Source organism: Emydura macquarii, unplaced genomic scaffold (genome assembly GCF_026122565.2).
Source record: "Emydura macquarii macquarii isolate MOO-44397 ecotype Brisbane River unplaced genomic scaffold, CSIRO-AGI_Emac_v2 contig_3530, whole genome shotgun sequence".
Taxonomy (NCBI): domain Eukaryota; kingdom Metazoa; phylum Chordata; order Testudines; family Chelidae; genus Emydura; species Emydura macquarii.
Genome location: NW_027133667.1, coordinates 3,834,627 through 3,855,152, shown reverse-complemented (window position 1 = coordinate 3,855,152; position 20,526 = coordinate 3,834,627). Strand labels below are relative to the sequence as shown.

The window sequence follows — 20,526 nt, the reverse complement described above, 5'->3', positions numbered from 1 at the left end:
ACTTCTTAGAGCTGAACCTTTTTACATAACATCCATTCTAAATCACACAAATCAAGAAATCTGTTTTTTAAACAATGAAGTTACTTATTTTCTTTCTTGCTTTTATATTGTTCCAGTGTGTCTTGATTTTACCAACTGTAAAAAGTAACTTGACAGTTAAATAAAGAAGGTACTTTTCATCCTGCTTTGTATTCTTTTGCTTGAGGAAGCATGATGTACCTTCCAAAGTACCAAGTGGTGAAAAAGAATGAACTGAAATAAAATTATTAATTCCCAGCTCTCAAATGTTAACAACTAGTTTTAAACATCAGTTCTGCACTGTAAAAATAAATGTATTATGCAACTTCTGTATTATTTCAGTTGCAGTGTATCATTCCATCTCAGTGAATTTCAGTGGAAGAGCTGTATGTTGCAAATCAGAGTATTAGCCACTAATTTGTTGCATTACCAAATATTTATGAATGAGGAAGTAGATTTGGAAACTTAATTAAAACTTGGCTTCATTATTTATGAAGTACTATTGAATATTATTTGAATAGTCTCCTCATTAAGTTAGCTCTAAAACACTGATTTTCAGGTTAGCAAATCACGATAAACGTCACATGTTTAATTGAGTCAATTTATTTTCCTAAGTGTCTTTTAAAGGGTACAGTTTGTTGCCTCTACAGAAAACAATATATCATTAGGAATAATTACTTGTCATGTGTAACAACTGGGAGATGCAAATAGATTAATTAGCTGTCAGTCAGTTCTGGACAGCAGCTGGTGTTTCTGAAACAGTAGCAGCAAAAAAATCTAGAGCTTAAAAAAATCGGTCTTCACTTTATTAATATAATTGTGTCGTCTTGCTAGGTTTTATTGCAATCTGGATGCAATATGAACTTTTTACAAGAGCTCATCCGAAATTTATTTAATGTTTGCAATGGGAGTTAATTTGTTTTGGATTGAATTAAGATCCAATAATATCATGTTAATAAAATGGTTTAGATGTCCGATCTTGTTAGCCAGGCTTTTTTGTCTCAATTTTTGAGACACTATTTGTGTGAGAAGGCAAGTAACGAGCTTTTTCCTATTCAGCAGATTACATTGCAGACTTGGTCTCAGTTATGTATCTTGGGGAAAGCTGTCTTCATTAGCAGTTATCAAATACTACTGAGCACAATTTGGCATAGTTTTTTGTTTTAGAATTAATCAGAATAAAGTAAGCATAGCCTGAGTTTTAAGTTTTTTTCAACTTCCCTCAAGTGGTGGTCAGTACATTACAGATTGACAAAAAGGCCATGAAAAACTAGGGCTAAACTCAACAGAAGTTCATTCCAAGCTGATGCAGTATGATCCTTTTTGCTGAGAATGTAGTTGGAGTTCTCAGCCTCTGAAATGATAGAAGCTGAGTGCAAGAGAGAGACAGTATTGTGTTGGTAGAAAGTGCTACTGATGTGTTGGTATTCTTTGCCATCAAATTCATGGATGAACTTGTGTTGCTTCTAAAGGAAGCCATAGCTTTACATCTGTCTGAATTATGGTGCCAAGTGGTTGATAGAAATTAAGAGTAATTCCTGAAAAGATTAAATGGGTTTGAGGACAAGTGCTATTAGATCATTTTATGTTAAAACCGGGAAGCTTTTAAGATTAAGTAAATTTATCTATTTCAAAAAAGATTGACGTGGGAGACTGCATACAATTCCTTTGTGACTTTGTAATATTTTTTTCAGTAACGTACCTGTGCTTTGTAATGGTGTAACTAGCAAAGCAATTTGTATGGAAACTTCTAGTTTACATTTATTTTTAGTTCTAGAAGTCTAAAGCCTTTGTATGAATATATCATGAAGCCAGTAGAAGAGAACCAAAGTCAATTGCCCAAAACTACAAGAGAACATCTATTTATCATTTTTTTTTATTAATATAAAATCATACACTTGGACATCGATGATTGTATGTTGCAGTAGCACCTAAGGCTTCAACCGAGTCTGGACTCCTTGTGCTAGGCACTGTACAAACATAATAAATCCCTACCCAAAAGAGTTTACAATCTAAAAGACAAGATGTAACCAGTGGATGGGGCAAACAGATCGGGGTGGAGGACAGGATGAAGTGGATGAGGGTTGAGTAAAAAAAATAGCAATTTTAAAAAATAGCCAATGACTGGATTTTCATACGTTTATACAAACTGCTTGCATATTGGAGCCCCCAGTCAGGATTATTGGGATGTATTGGTCTATGGGATATAAATATTAAGTAATAATAATTGAGTTATCTTGAAGATGTAGGAGGATATTCTGATTAAAATGTAGGATTGAGCATTAGGAAACCTAAATTATATTCCTGTTTCTGCTGTAGGCTTCCTCTTTAATTTTCTGGGCAAGTTTCAGGCTGTCAGTGTTTGTATTCCCTTATTACAGGAGTGTTGAATCTGAAATAATTATTCATAAACTGCTTTGAGATTCCAAGATGGAAGGAGCTATAGAAATGCAAAGGATTAATATTTTATTATTACCACAAGAATATTTTAAAGAAGACTTTGTTTATGCAACAGATGAATTCAACTGAATTAAAAATAAAGACTGCCAGTCTTAATAATGTGATCAAAGGCTTACCTGATTCATTGATGGAACAGCAACCAGTCTGACCCATGCCATAAACCTTGACTAATTTTAAATTTAATCCTTTAAAAAAAATGTAGTGAAGAAGAGGAGGAACTGGCACAGACATGATTACACAGAATTTGATGATGGTTCCAAACCAGTCCAAGCTGGGACACGGACTTTTGTTAAACAACTACGGGCTCGCTCATTCCCAAGGTATGGAAACTTGCTTAGAAGTCAAATCCCAAAAAGGGGGAAAATCTTGGGTATTGATCATGTCCAAAAGGTCTTTCTAAGATGCCTCCACAAAAACTCCACTCCCAAAAAACCCTTGCTCCATACCTGAGATCTAGTTTTTTTTCATCCAGTGTTTCATATCCATATATATATGCCTTCAAGGCACCTTGTTGAAGCATCCATCAATCAAATTACTACATATGGGTGTAATTTCCTATGGAGTCTATCATTACTACCCCACATTGCTAGGTGTATTGCTTCTTCAACATTTTCCTGGTCCAGGAGACAAGAGACTCAGAAATCACTTCCCAGTTTCTCTCTCTAGTGTAGATCACAAGCATAGGGACAGTGGTTTATCTAGTCCCAGATTGGCTTCAGAAGAAGGTGACGAGAGATCCTCTGGTGTACAGCTATGTAATAACCTGGTCATAGAAGAAATTTCATCTCTATTTCAGCAGCTAAGGGTTGCCTTACTCTCTCAGTCATGATGACTTATCCTCCTTTTAAAAGAAAATGCTTTTTATCCTAATATACTAGTAAGTTGTCATTATCCATATAAGTGCCCTTTTTTGAATCCTCCTAAACTGTTAGCTTCAATGACATTTTATGGCAATGAGTTCCCCAGATTAATTATGCATATAAAAATGTGCTTCTTTGATTGGTTTTAAATTTGTTGTCTTTTAGTTTAATTAAATGTAACCAGCAGGCTGGACTTCATGTTGAGTGCTTAATTTAATAAAATTGTATTCACTTAACTTAATTTGATTTATATTAGCTATATAGCTCCAATAAGATGTTTCCTTGAAACCTAACAATTTTTTTGTTCATTTCTTTCAAACAGATTTACTGTTTTTTAAGTGCTAATATTTTGATTTTTTTTCCCCCCAGTGCTGATGAAATCATTTTGAAAATGCATGGCTGCCAGCTGACACAAAGATACCTGGAGAAACATGGGTTTGATGTCCCTATTATGGTTCCTAAATTAGATGGCCTAGGGCTCAGACTCCCTCCCCCTACTTTCTCTGTTTTGGATGTGGAACGATATGTAGGTAAGGGACTCCCTGAAATATGTGTGAATGCTTTAGCATGGTGAATTAAATACAACAAATATTTGCACAGCTACAGCAGTTTAAGGATGCCATGTATGTAATCTAAGTTGAACAGTTATTTCCAGAAGGCTGGCAAGGGTAAATTAGACCTACCAACTTTGGTTTCGTTTATAGGTATGCATGTGACAGATGTGTGCCTGTAGCACTAACATTCACATCTGCTATCAAAATGCCTATCAGAATGTGTGACAAATGCCTGAAATGTTGGACAGCTGTTTTTGTTCTGTAACACATCATAAAGAACAGATTGTAATGTTTTTTTGAAGATGTTTTCTCACTGTGAATCAGATAAGCAAGTTTTGTAATCTGTAACAGTCTAATGATGGGAATGGGGGGCTTTCTGTTACAGATTTTAAAAATGGTTTGTCATACAGTGAGATCTGTTGCTGAGGGTGCATTGTAGAACAAAGCTTTCGGTTATGTAGGATTTCCTACCCGCGGTGTCTAGGGTGTTGGGAAGGAGGTCCTTGCCTGAGCTTCTTGTGAGGTTCCAGGGGGTGTGAACTTAAGGAGAGAGGGCTGATATCATCTCAGGCTGTCCCAAAATACAGTCCCCCCACCCACCCAGTTAATACATGGAGATTATAGCTGCTGCTTGGGTCCAAAGACTCTCAACTATTGCATCTCTGGACCCACCTGCTCTTCTCTGCTCTTTCACCTCCAAGAAGCAGAGCAGCCTGAGAAGGAAGGAGAGAAGCAGACCCTAGGCTTCAGATGGGAGGGGTTAAGGAGGGGCAGAGCTGCTGAACAGAAATATTCATAGTTGGGGGGACGAGGGAACAGAACAAGACTGGAAGCTCACGGTCAGATCAGTTTCCCTCCCTCCTCACCTCTCCTGTATCTGTAAACTATTGCCTCCTCTGTCTGTTCTATCCTTCCCTTGATAAGCTTTTTTTCCTGCTCTTTGGAGGAGTGGGAGGAGGAGTTCAGGGAGCACCATAGCTTCAGCAGCAGCATTTTGTGTTCCATCAGGCTTGCTGGGCAGTCTCTGACCACCTCAGTGCTGCCTGAACGTGTAGTTCAGTGAGACTGAGCCAGCTGCAGTATTGCTTGTGTGTGCACCTTGCATCATCTCTTGTGTTCTTTGGGTAGCATATTGAACTGCACTACAAACAGGACTTTTTGTGCTGATCAGCATTTTAAGACTCCACTGGAATGCAGGATGGTCAGTATACTGAATGACCTGACCATGTATTGATTACCAGCAAGCTCAGTCCCCTTATTGATTGCTCATGGTTGCTCAGAAGAATAGCTGGTATTTCAACAATTCTATGGCTTTATTTTAGAAGTCTGGCTATTCAGGGGCAGAAGATAATCCACCCCCCCACTTCCACACACTTTGGCCCATCAGTTTCCCTGGTTCTTCTTCAAAGTGTCCCTGTGGGTACTCCACAGGGTGAATGTGTGTCCCTGCACCTCTGATTGGAGAATTTCAGTAGCATTGCCCATTTGGGTCACATGGGTGCTCTCCCCATCTCGCGCCATTCTTGGCAGCTATGTAGCACTCTGCGACCAAACTGCCCTCAGTTCCTTCTCAACCTCCCGTGGCATGAGTGGAGCCACAGCAGCGCCTCTTTGCTTGCTTCAGACTTACCTCTTAAAGTCAGTGTTAGTATGGCTTGAGTAGAGTTAGTTAGCTATAGCTACCCTTTTCTCTCCCTGTTTATTTTCTTAATTTTTTAAATTATTATTAGTTAAGATTCTGTTCGCCCTTTATAGTGTAGTGTAACTTTAACCTCCTTCAGCTGGGGGAATGATAGTGAGAGGGGCACGCCCATGTTCCCAGGATTTAAATGATGCCTTTCTTGCCAGGAGGTAATCCCTGTGACAGACATTCTCGGTGTGTCCGTTGTTTGGACGAGATACACATACCTCAGAGGCCAGAAAAGCAAGAGACTTAAGTTGAAACTTATCCTGATGGAAAAGTCACTGCTTGTAGTTTCTGACCCCAGACCCTTCCCAGACCCCAGTCTCCACCAATTCCAGCGACAGCCTTCAGCAGACATTCTCCACCACACTCAGAGGAAATTGCAGTCTTAAAAAAAAAATGTGGACAAAAAGCAGGCAACAACCTCCCCTACCATCTAAAAAGAAGTGGTCCCCAGTTTGTCCAACACTCTCGGTACTGACTGCGGTGTGGTTGAGCACCTCCAAGTCAGTGGGATCCTCTGGTACTGCGAAAGCCAAAGACCCTAAGCGGGCAGGCTGCAAGAAGAGTGGGAAAGAGAAGCTTACATCCTCTTTCATGATACCGACTGGAGCCGCTTAAGCATGTGGCACCAGGCAACTTGGCATCGCTGCAATCTATGGCACCACCTACTGGTCACATAGCGTATAGCACAACCACATTGGTACCAACAACTGTTACAACTTCAGTGGCACCACCTGCAATGTCGTCCTTATACTGATGGTCACACATGCAATAATTCTTTTTCCACAAAGACCTGATAGTCTCTGCACCCCCAGACTGTCCCCTTCTTGCTACTGATGTTACTCTGGCACGCTCAGTACCATACCAATTTACACCACCATCCAGATTGGCCTGCTTTTTTCCCGTGAGGAAGATGATGATGAGGAAGGGGACATTTACTCCTCATGCCACTCTTCACCCATTCAGACAACCACCAGACCAGGTCCACTGGAACAATCCAGATATCACCCCAGGGGTGACACCCATGAGTGGTATTGACATCCATGAATGCCATCATCAATGCCATTCTCGCCTCAGTGGTCTTATTAGGATCTCTGGGCTGTGTAGAGGCAACAGCATTCTGTCGTTTCCTAGTACCCACAGGGAGAGACCAAGATGCTCCCCATCAGCCTCGGTAGGTGGACCCTCCAAGCCTCCAGAGGAGACTTTGGATCAGTAGGTCACCTCACCAATCAATATCTTTGTCCTTTCCGGACAAAGCCATCATACCTCCACCACCCACAACAGCTGATGACTTTATACAATTCCAGGAGCTGTTTAACAGGATTGCTGTCTTGCTCGAGATAACCTTGGAAAAGGTTGCAGAATCTCAACACCAACGGTTGGACATTTTACAAACATCAACCTCATTGAAGATTGTGCTTCCCTTAAATGAAGCATTCATGGACCCAGTGAAGATCATCTGACAGGCTGCTGCAATGTTACCACTGATTTGTAAGAGTGAACAAGAAGTACTACATCCCCTCTAAGGGTCTGGATTTTTTCTTTTCACATCCCCCACCGAATTCATTGGTGGTAAAGATCGTGAATGAATAGGACAATCCACACCACTCCACAACCACCCCATATGGCCTATTCGTCAGTGACTTTGCAATTCAGAATCTAAATTTCAACACACTGATGGCCAAATATAATATCACAAATTATTTTAAAATGTCTGAGTTTATTGATTACGTCCCTAATGGCAAAAAAGAACAATTCAAAGCAGTCATCTCTGAGGGTCGTCATCTTGCATGGATGACCTTACAGCTTCATTGGACGCGGCAGACACAGCCACACAATCCATTGTTACAGCCATAGTTATGTGACGGGCTTTGTGGTTCCACTTCTCTGGGTTTCCGAAAGAGGCATATTCTACCATTGAGGATCTTCCCTTTGAGGGCCTGAAATTGTTGGCACACAAGATTGGCAAATCCCTCCATATCCTAAAAGATTCCAGGGCACCTCTTTGGTCTTTAGACATTTATACACCTACACAAAGAAGGAAGTCAGGGAAATATCACTCAGCACAATGAACAAGCCCTGCCCCATATGTCCAATCATAGAGATAATATGACCCACAAAATTGTAGACAGATGCCTACAAGATGTAGACCACTCCCGTTTCAGCCGTTCCAGCAGCCCCCCTCGAAACAGCAATTCTGAGGGTTTGGTTGAGGGCCTGAGCTGTCTGTCACATTTCTAACTGCTGAAACCATCAACAACCATTCATCCTTTTGTAGACCATCTGATCCTATTCCACACAGTATGGCAGACCATCACCTTGGACAAATGGGTATTAGATATTATCGACACAGGTTACTCAATTCCATTTACCCCCTCCCTTCCTGTCCCTTTCAGGGATCCTTCTCACAAGCACCTTATATGACAGGAAATAAACCACCTGCTGAACTTGGATGCTGTAGAATCAGTACTGACAGAGGAAAGGGCTTTTATTCCCACTACTTCTTAATCCAGAAAAAGAGTGGGGGATGGAGGCCCATTCTCGACCTATGGGAACTTAAGTTTGTGGGGGTTCAACAGTTCAAGATGATCACGTTAGCAAACAAGAATCTCAGCACTGAAACAGGTGGACTGGTTCTCGGCCCTTGACCTCCAAGGGCGCATGTTTTCACACCACCATACACCCATCACACAGGAGATTTCTCAGATTTGTTCTGGGACAGGATCATTACCAGTACAAAGTACTGCCTTTCGGCCTCTCTATGGCTCCCTGGATGTTTTCCAAGGTTCTTGCGGAGGTGTTGGCCCACCTCTGCAAGCAAAGGGGTCATGATATTTCGTACCTGGACGACTGTCTACTCAAATCCCACTTCCCAGGAAGACGCGTTAGAAGCTACTTAAAAGACAATGGCTCTTGTCTCACAACTTGGGCTACAAATAAACATGCAAAAATCAACGCTGATACCCATACAAAAACTGGAATTCATTGGGGCCCACCTTGATGTAGTGGAGGCCAAAGCCTCATTACCACTACACAGATTTGTTATACTAGTGAATCTGATTGCCACAACACAAACCAGCCCACAGACATTGGCCAGGACCTGCCTACAATTATTAGGTCATATGGCAGCAATCACATTTGTCATAGGGCATGTCAGTCTATATATGCATTGTCTTCAGGGTTGGCTCAGGGCAGTATACATACTGCACAGACACAGTCTGAACAAGTGTCTCATGATGCCACTCAAAGTAAAAAGTTCTCTACACTAAGGGACTCAACCCCACAGTGTGTGTCAGAGTTACTTTCACACAACTCCCTCTGTCAGCGATGCTTACAATGGACATCTCTCTTTTAGGTTGGGGAGCACACTTGCACAATCACACAATCCAGGGCAGGTGGTCCCCCTAGGAGTCAACATTGCATATCAACCTACTGGAACTGTGAGCAGACCGCAATGCATGCTCACACTTTTTACTTCTGATCAGGAACAATACCATAAAGGTACTGACAGAGAACATCGCTTGCGTTTTTATATAAACTGTCGAGGAGCAAGGTCCCATACCCTTTACATTGAAGCACTAAGATTATGGAATTGGTACATCCATCACAACATCAACATATCAGCTACCTATATACCAGGATGTCAGAACACCACTGTGGATGCACTAAGCAGAAAATTGTCTCAGGACCATGAGTGGGAAATAAACACCATGGTCCTACAGAATATATTCAGACACTGGAGTTTCCTGTAGATACACCTTTTTGCTGCAGCCCAGGATGTCGAGTGTCCACAATTTTGCTCAAGAGCAGGATTGGGGTCCCGATATCCAGGCAATGCTTTCCTCATCAAATAAGATGAGCTTCTTCTGTATATGTTTTCCCCCTATCCCCTGTTATCTTGGGTGCTATAAAGATAAAGGCCAAATAATCTAGAGCCGCCTTGATAACTCCAATATGGCCCAGACAAACTTGGTCCCCTTACCTGTAGAAGATGGTAGTATGCCCACCAATCACTCTTCCACATCTCCTGTCTCAGGATGCAGGCCAGGTCTGCTACCTGAACTTGGAGATCCTCTACCTGAAGGCATGGCTCCTCATGGTTCCAGGACAATGAAATGACCTGTTCAGAAGGTATAAGGGACATAATATTAAACAGCAGAAGTTTGACTACAGGTTATACTTACCTGCACAAATGGAAGAGATTCCATGTATTGTGCTAGAACAGGCAAGCCACGACTTTTACCTGCCCCTTACCACTAGTACTAGATTACATATTGGAGCTAAAGCAATCATGGCTATCATTGAGCTCACTTAGAGTACACCTTGCAGCCATCATTGCTTTCCATCACAAAGTTGATAGGTTCTCAATCTTCACCTATCCTATCATTAAACTATTCCACAGAGTTATTTGGAATCTCTTTCCTGAAATACGAGCTCCCACCCCACTCTGGGCCCTGTCTCACTGGTCCCCTGTTTGAACCCATGGCGACACATTCACTCATGCACCAATTGATTGAGGGTGGCCTTCCTTGTTGCCATCACATACGTGTGATGAGTGAGAGAATTAGTGGGTCTCATGGCATGCCCCCCATATACAATCTTCTTCAAAGACAAGTTCCAGAGGGGTAGCCGTGTTAGTCTGTATACAGCAAAATCAACGAGAGTGCTGTGGCACTTTAAAGACTAACAAATTTAATTTCAGCAGGCATAAGCTTTCGTGAGCCTCAACTCACTTCCTCAGGTGCAGCCATTTCTGTATCATTTCTACCTACTGCATCTGAGGAAGTGAGCTGAGGCTCACGAAAGCTTATGCCTGCTGAAATTAAATTTGTTAGTCTTTAAAGTGCCACAGAACACTTGTTTTTTCAAAGACAAGGTCGCTTTAAGACCACATCCTAAATTTTTACCTAAAATACCTTCCTTATTCCACTTGAATCAACCCATCTACCTTTTGTCATTCTTCCCTAAACCTCCTGAGAACAAATGAGAAGCAATGTTCCACACTCTAGCTATTAGACAGGTATTAGCATTCTATCTTGAAAATACTAAACCTTTCAGAAAGTCACCATAGCTATTCCTTTCTGTTATGGAAAGATCGAAAGGATCCGTCATATCCAAGCAGAGACTCTTGAAATACATTTCTGGGTGCATTCATATTTGCTATCACCAATATAATCTGTAACTCCCACTGGAGGCTTGAACACACTTCATCAGATCGCTCTCCACTTTGATAGCCGTCTTAAACAATGTACCCATCATGCACATCTGTAAAGCAGCCACCTGGGCATCAGCTCACACATTCATTGAGGAATATGCAATAGAGGAAGACTAGACCTCGGATGCTCAGTTAGGACTTGCTGTCTTATCACTTTCAGAACCAGTTTTGAAGCCCCATTCTTCCAATTAAGGTCACCAGTCAACAGTCACTGAAAGTGGAGCACCCACAGGGGACACTCCTAGAAGAAGTAACAGTGCAGTAACTGAAGTTCTTCGAGATGGGTGTCCCGGTGGGTGCTCCACTACCCGCCCTCCTCTCTTCTACTTCAAAGTTCAGGTATGCATTCTGTGGTGGAGAAGGAACTAAGTGTGGTTTGGTCATACAGCTATATGTAGCCGTCAGGAGTGGGGCAAAATGGGGAGAGTGCATGTGCGACCCAAATGGCATTGCTACAGAAATTCACCTAAAATGGAGTGCCCATAGAGATACCCATCTCAAAGAACCTCAGTTACTGTACAAGGTAAGAAACCCTCTCTTCAGATGTGAATTGGAATACCATATATGGTATGTGCCTGTTACTGTGAAGCCAAGAAATAGAAAAGCTGTCTGAGTATCATTAGCACTAGAACACATCAGTGCGCTTTGTTAGCTGTGTGCGCATATTTACTGCAAGAAATGTAAATGGTGTCTGTCTGAGCATCTTCTCAGTGTTGTTAACAGAACTATAACACTAACTAATGGAACTTTAAGTATCTTTCTCAGCCTCTACTATTTTCTGTTTAATGGCCCTTCACAATGCAGAGTTATGCTAACGCTTTTTGGGCTGAGGCTCACGGGCAGCCTTGCCTTTTAGAGTTAAAATGTTCTGTAATATGCCATGGTGGTAGTTAAATGTGTCTTTCCTTATTTACTGATTCTGAAACTTGATCATTCATTACTTGCCTAGTTCCACAAGATATCACTACAAATACTCAGAAGAAAATCCATAGACATAGTGCCCAATCCCGCAGATAATTAAGCATGTGTGTAACTTTAAACACAGAAGAAGTCCAGTGGGATTACTCCATGCTTAAAGTTATTCATATGCTTAAACCTTTGCAGGATCAGAGCTATAAACGTCATTATTGCTTGTAGAGAATTTGTAGTAGACGTTGAGTTGGGTCCTCACATACTGTGGTGATAACCACTTTAGAAATATATGCAAATAAATGTATTCTTGATAATATCCTCCTATCTTCCAAACTCTTCTTTTCTGTGACAGAAGCCACAAAACCAAGTATATGAACCAACCACAATCATGTTAGGCTCTTCCTTTTCCTTTTGGTTAACCACAGAAAAGATAGCTTATTTTATTTTTAGATTAGCTTCAGTTATATTCCTAAGCAACATAACCAAAATCTTATCAAGATCTAACTTTACTTTTGTCCCTCTTTGTTCTGAGGAGGGGTGAGTAGTAGTGGAGTTTATTTGTGTAGAAATGGATTGTCATATCTCACAGAAAACTTTAAATATCTGTCTTGTTAAAATGTTAATTTTCTTATATTTACAGGTGGTGACAAAGTGATAGATGTAATCGATGTGGCAAGGCAGGCAGACAGTAAAATGAAGCTTCATAATTATATTAAGTATTTCATGAATCCTGATCGACCAAAAGTATTAAATGTGATCAGTCTGGAGTTTTCAGACACAAAGTGAGTAAATGACTTTGAGACAACTTGATTTGGACTCCTTTGAAGTAGAAAGTGGTTTTGGCTAAAACAAAGAGTAAATTTAGAAGTGTAAGTAAATAGTACTCTAAAATAAATGAAATGGTCTCTAGTAGAAAATTGTGAGTTGGGATTTGGGAACAGTATGAAATCATAGAAGTAAACATTTTTACAGTTTAGTGGTGATTTAGGAAAGGTAAACATTTAAAGCTGTTTCTCACCGTTGCTTGCACTTACTTTTTAAGGATGTCTGAATTGGTGGAAGTCCCTGACATAGCCACAAAGCTTTCATGGGTGGAAAACTACTGGCCAGATGACTCCGTCTTCCCCAAGCCTTTTGTTCAGAAATATTGCTTGATGGGAGTTCAGGACAGTTACACTGATTTTCATATTGATTTTGGGGGCACATCAGTCTGGTACCATGTTCTGTGGGTAAGAAAGTCCTTACTTCCTGAATTCTTGAAAAAAGATTCTGTCCTGTGTATATCTTCTTGCCACTAAAGAAACCTGTGCTTAGGGATTTCCTCATGTATTTTGAATGAAATTATTCGCTTGACAAGGAGGCAGAGGAGGATTACTGTACAAGTTGAGCCCTAGAATGAAAATGGCAACCTTTGAGCTTTTTCTCAGATATATGGATGCTATCCTGAGCATTTGGTAGGAGAAAATGAATGACATTACAAACAGAACTTTTCTCTAACATTAGCTCACACAGCTTTCTGAATTGCTGCAGTCATGTAGCTGACGATGACTGACACAACTTCCTCCAGAGCTAATAAATTGTTCCTTAATGTGGCATTTTCCTTGTCCCACAATCCCAAAAAGGGGGGAATGTACTACAGTGTTAGCTTCTGGCAGACCAAAGAATTAAATGCTAGGGTTGGAAAACCTAGGGTACTCACATGCCATAGGGTATTGCCATTAGATTACAGGGCTTGCCTGACAATAATATTGTTTCTGTAAATGAGTCCAAAGTTATACTATACCTCATATGGGATTTTTTTTGTGTACAGGGTGAGAAGATCTTCTACTTGATCAAACCTACTGATGAAAATCTGGCTCTCTATGAAGCTTGGAGTTCCTCTGTCACCCAGAGTGAAGTGTATTTTGGGGACAAGGTAGACAAATGTTACAAATGTGTGGTGAAACAAGGACATACCTTATTTGTTCCTACAGGTAAGATTTTTACCTTTTTTCCCCCCTCAGCAATTTGTGTGCTTATATTGTGTCAATAGAAAATTCAGGATATCAAGAGATATGCGTTAAATTAGAATATCTAAAAAATGATAAAGTTTGAGGAAGAGATTTTCTTAAAAATACTTGGAATTGGTACCCTAAAAGAGCAAAGTATCAGCCCTTTAAAATGTTTAACAAGAATTGGACAGTTTAAGAAATTGACTTGGGGTTTTGTTACTTGATTCATAGAAGTAATGTTTAAGGAAACAAAGACAAGATTGGAGTTAGATAACTTCACAGCACGGATAGAGATTTGCCAGCTATTTCTGCAGCCAAACATTGAAAATGTTTCCTCCAGTCCAGTCACTTTTAATACTTCTAAGGATGTGCAACATTTTGGCCATTTCTGTCTCTCTGTCCAGGTACAAATGGACATGTCCTGTGATTGTTAGATGGCCTCCAAAATATGTTCACAGATGGAGTGTAATTCAAATTTAAACTTGCATTTGGATAAGTAGCATTTAATGGGTATGCTCCAGGGCATCACTTGAACATAGTTCAAGACACCATTCTTGCACAAGGAGCAAATAACAGATATGAACTTCAAAGACTGAAATTAAAAGTTGCTCACAGATAAGTACTTGAAGAGATTAAATGGTTTCCCTAATATTTAGCAGCAAGTCTGGGAACAGTTGACTGAACTTCGCTGAATTGATTCTACCAGTAGTACACACCTATAGATTTGAATGATTTGGGAAGAGGGAAAATGAGTTTATGCTGCTTATTTGAATTAAAGCTGTTGAAGGCGAACTTAAACTAAATCCACTTTTAAATAGGAAGCTATAGATATATACGTTTGTGTGCTTATTTGAAGTTATTTATGAGCTTCAGTAGTAGCTAGCTAGAAATGTATAGCATTATTGGCCTGTGCACATGATATTAAATTGTGGTGTTATGAGAACATTTTTTCCATTATATGACAAATTAGTACTGTAAGAGTAATTAGTCTTGGTTTTAATTTGATCATAGTTTCATTGGGCTCTTATAATGGCTACGGTTTAGGATAATTAGTGGAAGTACATTCTAATTCTTATCTGAGTAACTTAAATAGGGCTATAATTACTTGTTAGATAAACCAGTGCTTTTGTCTGAATGTTTTATCTACTGTTATAAGTAACACCTAAGATTACAATGAACTGAAAGATTAGAGAGAAATAATTTTTTCTTTTGATTACTTTGTATATAATCTGTTAAACTAAAGTCAATTTCCTTTGTTTTCTGGGCTTGTCACACAGGGGAAATGTTTTTGTTCTTAATAGGGATGTGGTTTTAAAACCAAAAAGGTCTTGGACAGGTATAATATCTGCAATTACTATTAACTTAAACACAAACAAACCTAGATTTTAGATTTACATTCAGATTTGCATTTTGCTGAAATGTGAATTGTCATGCTCTGGCATTGTATACACACAATTGATATCTTTGTTCCCTACACTCAGGTACAACATTTTGTAATGTAGATGCATATTAAGTTTAATGTTTTTGTTAATTCAGGCTGGATTCATGCTGTGCTCACATCTCAGGACTGTATGGCTTTTGGAGGGAACTTTTTGCACAACCTCAATATTGGCATGCAGCTCAGGTTAGTTTCAACTGTCTGTTTCAACTATAGCTTTTCCTCCACAAGCAGGGCATTCTTCTATTTAATAGATAGTTTTCATTGTACTTGTTAAATACGGTTAAATGGAGACAGGCTCTGGTAATGGACAATACTGACTTTTTTTAGTTAGATTGTGCCAGAAACAGACTTTGATCTATTTCACGTCAACAAGAATGGTCTCCAAAGCAGAATGAATGGTCTACCCACATTTAATTATATCCTAAAATCAAACAAGCTCTACTTTGGATATTAGTACAAAAGAGAGAGAGAGATACTAAGACTGGTCAAACTCAGGTGTGAAATTCTGAGCTGAAAAGAGCAACCTTCAGTCAGGATTGCTGTCAAGACAGCTCTATTAGTTGTTGTCTAAGATGTGGAACTGTCTTCTAAACATATTGTTTTTATTTATTGCAGTGGAATCCTGATAAAATTCCATCTGTTAAAACTAGGATACAAATTCATTGTGTGAAGTACATCTTTATTTTTGCGAGTGCAGCCATCAAACTTGATAAAGTCAGAGCCTGGATAAGATCATAGTTCAGTCTTGTCCGAATATTGTCATGGTGGGGCTTGGTTATGTGGTACTTGGTTGGTTTGGTTTTTCCTGGACTGTTTGTTTTATTTTTCTGATCATTGTACGAGTTGGATAGTTGGATAATGCATTGATTAATTCTAAAATGTACACATACAGTAATCCTTCTAAATTATTTGTTTAGGTGTTATGAAATGGAGAAAAGGCTAAAAACCCCAGATCTTTTCAAATTCCCTTTCTTTGAAGCCATCTGTTGGTTTGTGGCCAAAAACTTACTGGAAACTTTGAAAGGTAACTAATTTCATGTTTTAATAAGATTTTGAGCATCTTGGCTTTTTCTTTTACCTTGGGAAGGTCATGGTCTCCATCTCATGACAAACATGCAATCTAAGGAAATCTGGTGAGCTGGGGAACCTAGTTTTTGCGTAGCTTGAGTTCCTAACTGGGAAAAGCCTGTATAATTTCTTTACCAGAATCTGTTCTTTTGATTTTGAAAATGCTGCAGTGTTACAGTTCTTGATCTAATCATTTTTACTTTCAGTAAATGGTAATTCTGAAAATTACTGTGAAGATTGACTAACAGTGGAACTTGCAGTATAGGTGTATAAATTGATTACTCTTGCATATTTTTTTAGTATCTTAACTGAAACTCAATGTCGAATTTTTTTTCAGATGCCAACAGCATAATTGGCCAGTGAAAATAAATTTCTCTAAACAGTATACGTTTTAAGTTTGAACACACTGGGTATCTAAGATCCTGACACAATACGATCTTACTGGGAATGCTAAAACTAATCTAATAGAATTAGTTCCCTGCTCTCTGAAAGGACCATGTTAAACCTGAGGGTTGTAGAATGTGTTCTAACTCCTCTGGCTTGCCTCGGTGTGAGGTACCTTCCAGATACTGAGCACTTGGGATACATAACATGGATTATATATCTCTGTAAATCTCTTCCCATTGTCTGTCTTGATGAGATTCTCGATTGACTTTGACCAAAGAGACTTAAGAAGTCAAGGTTTCACTTTATCATCTTGAAGTGCTTATTGTGGTAACTAAGTGCTTGAGAAGAAATTTTTGATCCAGTGTAACTCTCTTTAAAGAGCTGAAGTAACTTGCACAGAATATTGTTTTTGTTTTTCTGGTGACTGTCTCTTTGCTTTGCAGAAGCAATAAGCTCCACCTCTAGTGACACAGCCAGCACAAATTTATTTTAAAAGTTTTTTGCTAGCTTTCTTGGAGATGTCACTTTTACAAAGTCCATTTTTTTCACTTATCCTCTTCTATTGACATTTTCCCCTTTCATGGGAATCCATTGGTCAGCCAGGTTCTCCTATCTCAAAATTGATTCACTCTTCTTGAACTTCACCTTTGACTGCCCTCATGCTAAAATATAAAATTTTTTTAAAGCACTTAAGTGATTTAGGAGCCTAAACCCATTGAAAGTCAGTGGGATTAAGCTTTTAAATTATATCAGCACTTTTGAAAATTTTACCCAAGATCTTGTTCCCTTTAGATGAAACAGTATTCTCACAATTCTTTGTGGACTGCAAGTTTGAAAGAGCTTGTAAGAGAGGAGCCTAGGATCCTCATCCATTCCTTTATCTGCTGAAGTAGCATTTATTGTCAACTCATATGACCCTGTTAATCAATCACTCCTTCATATACTCTCAGAAAAGATCCCGTCACAATTGGAAAGAGGGATGCGAAGAAAAAGCTGCCTTCTGTCACAATATTAGGTTGCATCTGCAGAGCTTCCTATGATATCAGTTCTCTGGCAGGTCCGTATTCTCTAACACCCTTGGACAAATGTGTGATTGCAGGTTTTGGTTCATCTCTTTCAAGAGAAACCCTCTTCAGGCTTTCTTTGAGGGTGAATTATTTTGTTGAGACTGTAGAAAAACTTAGAAAGATATATTAGTCTTTATGTCTAACTAAATTTATCTAGAAATGCTAGAAGGGCTTCATTCATTTAGCTGCAGTTGCAATTTCCAGTCATACTGGAAATCAGTCTTACTTTCATGCCAGTGTGGTTATGACATTCTCTTACCCCATCTTCAACACCACCCAGAGGGGCAGTCTCAGATAGACATTTCCCATAAGACAAATCCTTCTGACTCAGGGTCACTTCCCTAAGAGACTCAAGAACATCTTTGAAATGATAGTGGCTCAGGTTTTAAACAAGATCTCCTTCAAAGATTTTAAAGAGCCCGATCTACTAACTTTGAAGAGCTAATGAAAAGGAAAACTATCCTGAACAGTGACACAGAAGTTCTTTCCCTTGGGACAATCATCCACTCAGTCGAAAGAGAAGCTTTAGTTTCTGCTCCTGATTCTTTGTGGTGGTAATAATAATAATAATAATAATTAATAAAAAGAGGGAGGTGGAGGGTGTGGGTGGATGGGTTGGCGGGGGGTGTTACCTGACTCTGGACGACATACCCATTCTCTGAAAGTATGTGTACACAGCCTGCGGCAGCAAGCCTCCCAGCCCATGTTGACAGGGCTAGCAGAGTTCAGGCAGAAAAGGCTTTGAAGTTGGGGCTTGGGCTGGAGCTCAGGCTATGAAGCCTAAGGAGGTGGGAGGGCTTCAGGGCCTGAGTCCTAACTTCAAAGCGTCATCTACACACAGCTATATGTAGAGCACTACCATGAGCCCCGGTAGCCCAAGTCTGACTATTTGGACTGAGGGGAGTACTCAAGACTCCATTCACAATGGAAATTCTTGCTGTTCTGATCCAAGAGACAGACCCCGGGATTTCTCGTTTCATAGACCTCCTTGGTCCTCTGTGTAGTAGAGATCAGATCACAAGGACTGCATCTGCACTTTCCTGATCAATTACATATCACCAGCCACTACTCAGCTGTATAACCTTCAACCTAATTCCTTTGTGACTGTCAGAAAGGAAGCTTCCTGAAGGAGTTATGACTGGGGGTCCTGTCAACGATTGCTGCTCCACTCTACCTTTGTCTGTAATCAGACCTCCACTCCTTTGTCTCCCCACTTTCTAGATGGCCTTTTATTGAAGTGGCTAATTAATCTTTTACTAATTATTATAGAACCCCAATGCATGGTATGTGCTTTACACTGTAAATAAAGAACCAGGTCCTTGCCCAAAACACATACAGTTTTTGTCATTTTTTTATGTTGAAGCTTTGGTTTAATCAACTGCAGTAACATCCTGGAAGCAAAAGTGAGAGGTAAGCCCTGTGTTTTGCAGACTAGGAATCCATTTTGGTGCTGCTTGTTTCAAAACAGTCCAAGATGTCTGCTGAATTCAACCAGCTTAGCTTTGCCTACAATTTTGAAGTAACCTATGCCATCTACATTGAAGCCACGGTATTGAAAATTTGTCCTTGCTTCATCCCCACAGCATTTATGACATTGCTTCAGCAAAAACACCAGCTGTAGGAGACAGAAATCCAGCTGACTGCTACACATCCTTTATAGACGCCGGAGTCCAGGCAGTTCCACACTGAAAGCATCCCTTTTCACCCCAGTGCCGCATTTGAAGAGGAACATGAGGCATCTCAGTGGCAACAGTAAATGTTGATTGAATTGCTTGAGATCTTCAGCTGAGACTTCATTGCAAGATAACAGTAGTATCTTTGCATAGTACAATCCATTGCTGAAGTCTGTCAGAGCTCCTTTTTGTGGAAGTACTCTTTGTGACAAGATGGACATCTGCACCCTGGATAGTGAAATTCAGTGGTGCAAGCAGTTATTCCCTGCCATGACACTGTTGCAGCTACAAGCTTAGAGTTTTAGGACAGCCAGTGTCAATTTTTATTGATATATTAGGCTCTTGCAACCCTGAAGGTTGAATCATTTTGAGTAGTATTTCCTGAGGTTATGGTGCTTGCACACTGGTGAAGATTCATCTGAGGCCAAATATATTTATATAATATTTATTATACTATATAAAACTAGGCAAATATCTGGATGACTTGATATACCCCCTGGAAAACCTCTGTGTACCCCCAGGGGTACACGTATCCCTGGTTGAGAACCACTGTTCTAGATTACTTCAACAAAAGGTGCAGTGACTTGCTAATACCATGGCTAAATGATGTTGCAGCTCCTTCTATTTGCATTCTTTATCTCTAATGCTATCTTTGAATTTCAAAGTCCTGTTGGGTCTTCTAATAGTGCTCAGGAATTTCCTTGGTAAATTTTAGTGCATTCTTTCTTCAGCCCCTTTTAGGCAAGCTCCCTCTCCTGATTTCTGAGGATTCAAATGATGTGCTAGTAATGGAAAGAACATAGATCAGAGAAAGGCAGAACTACTGCATGATCTCTCTTGGAATTCAGTATAGTGTTAATAGGTATCAGATCATACTTGCTCACACCCAGAGCCATCAAACTTTGAAGAAAATGACTTATCTCCTAAAGAAACCCCTAAATCTTGTCTCCAACTTTTCAAATTTTTCAAATATACATCCTGAAAGCAGACCCTCAATTGAACTCCTCCACTGGATTCTGTTGACACTGGTTATGTTCACTGAGACCCAGCTTACCTAGTTCTCACAGATCTGCTTCTCTGGTTGTCTTGAAGTGCTCTGTAACCTCTTGCATTGGAGAACTAGATGCAGCTGATGCCTCTGCTGAGGTACTCTGTACTTCTAATTCCTCAGTCACTTTCTCGTGAGCCAC

At 39.9% G+C, this 20,526-nt stretch overlaps 1 protein-coding gene across 1 annotated transcript in view; it reads left to right on the top strand.

The window, feature by feature from the left end:
- Positions 1-20,526, top strand: part of KDM7A (lysine demethylase 7A) — an 84,178-nt gene that overhangs the window by 37,881 nt on the left and 25,771 nt on the right. Inside the window, exons 3-9 of the mRNA XM_067536035.1 lie at positions 2,681-2,798; positions 3,708-3,868; positions 12,350-12,491; positions 12,752-12,938; positions 13,520-13,682; positions 15,237-15,324; positions 16,059-16,165. Coding sequence (XP_067392136.1) covers positions 2,681-2,798; positions 3,708-3,868; positions 12,350-12,491; positions 12,752-12,938; positions 13,520-13,682; positions 15,237-15,324; positions 16,059-16,165 — 966 coding nt within the window. The remainder of the gene's footprint in view (positions 1-2,680; positions 2,799-3,707; positions 3,869-12,349; positions 12,492-12,751; positions 12,939-13,519; positions 13,683-15,236; positions 15,325-16,058; positions 16,166-20,526) is intronic.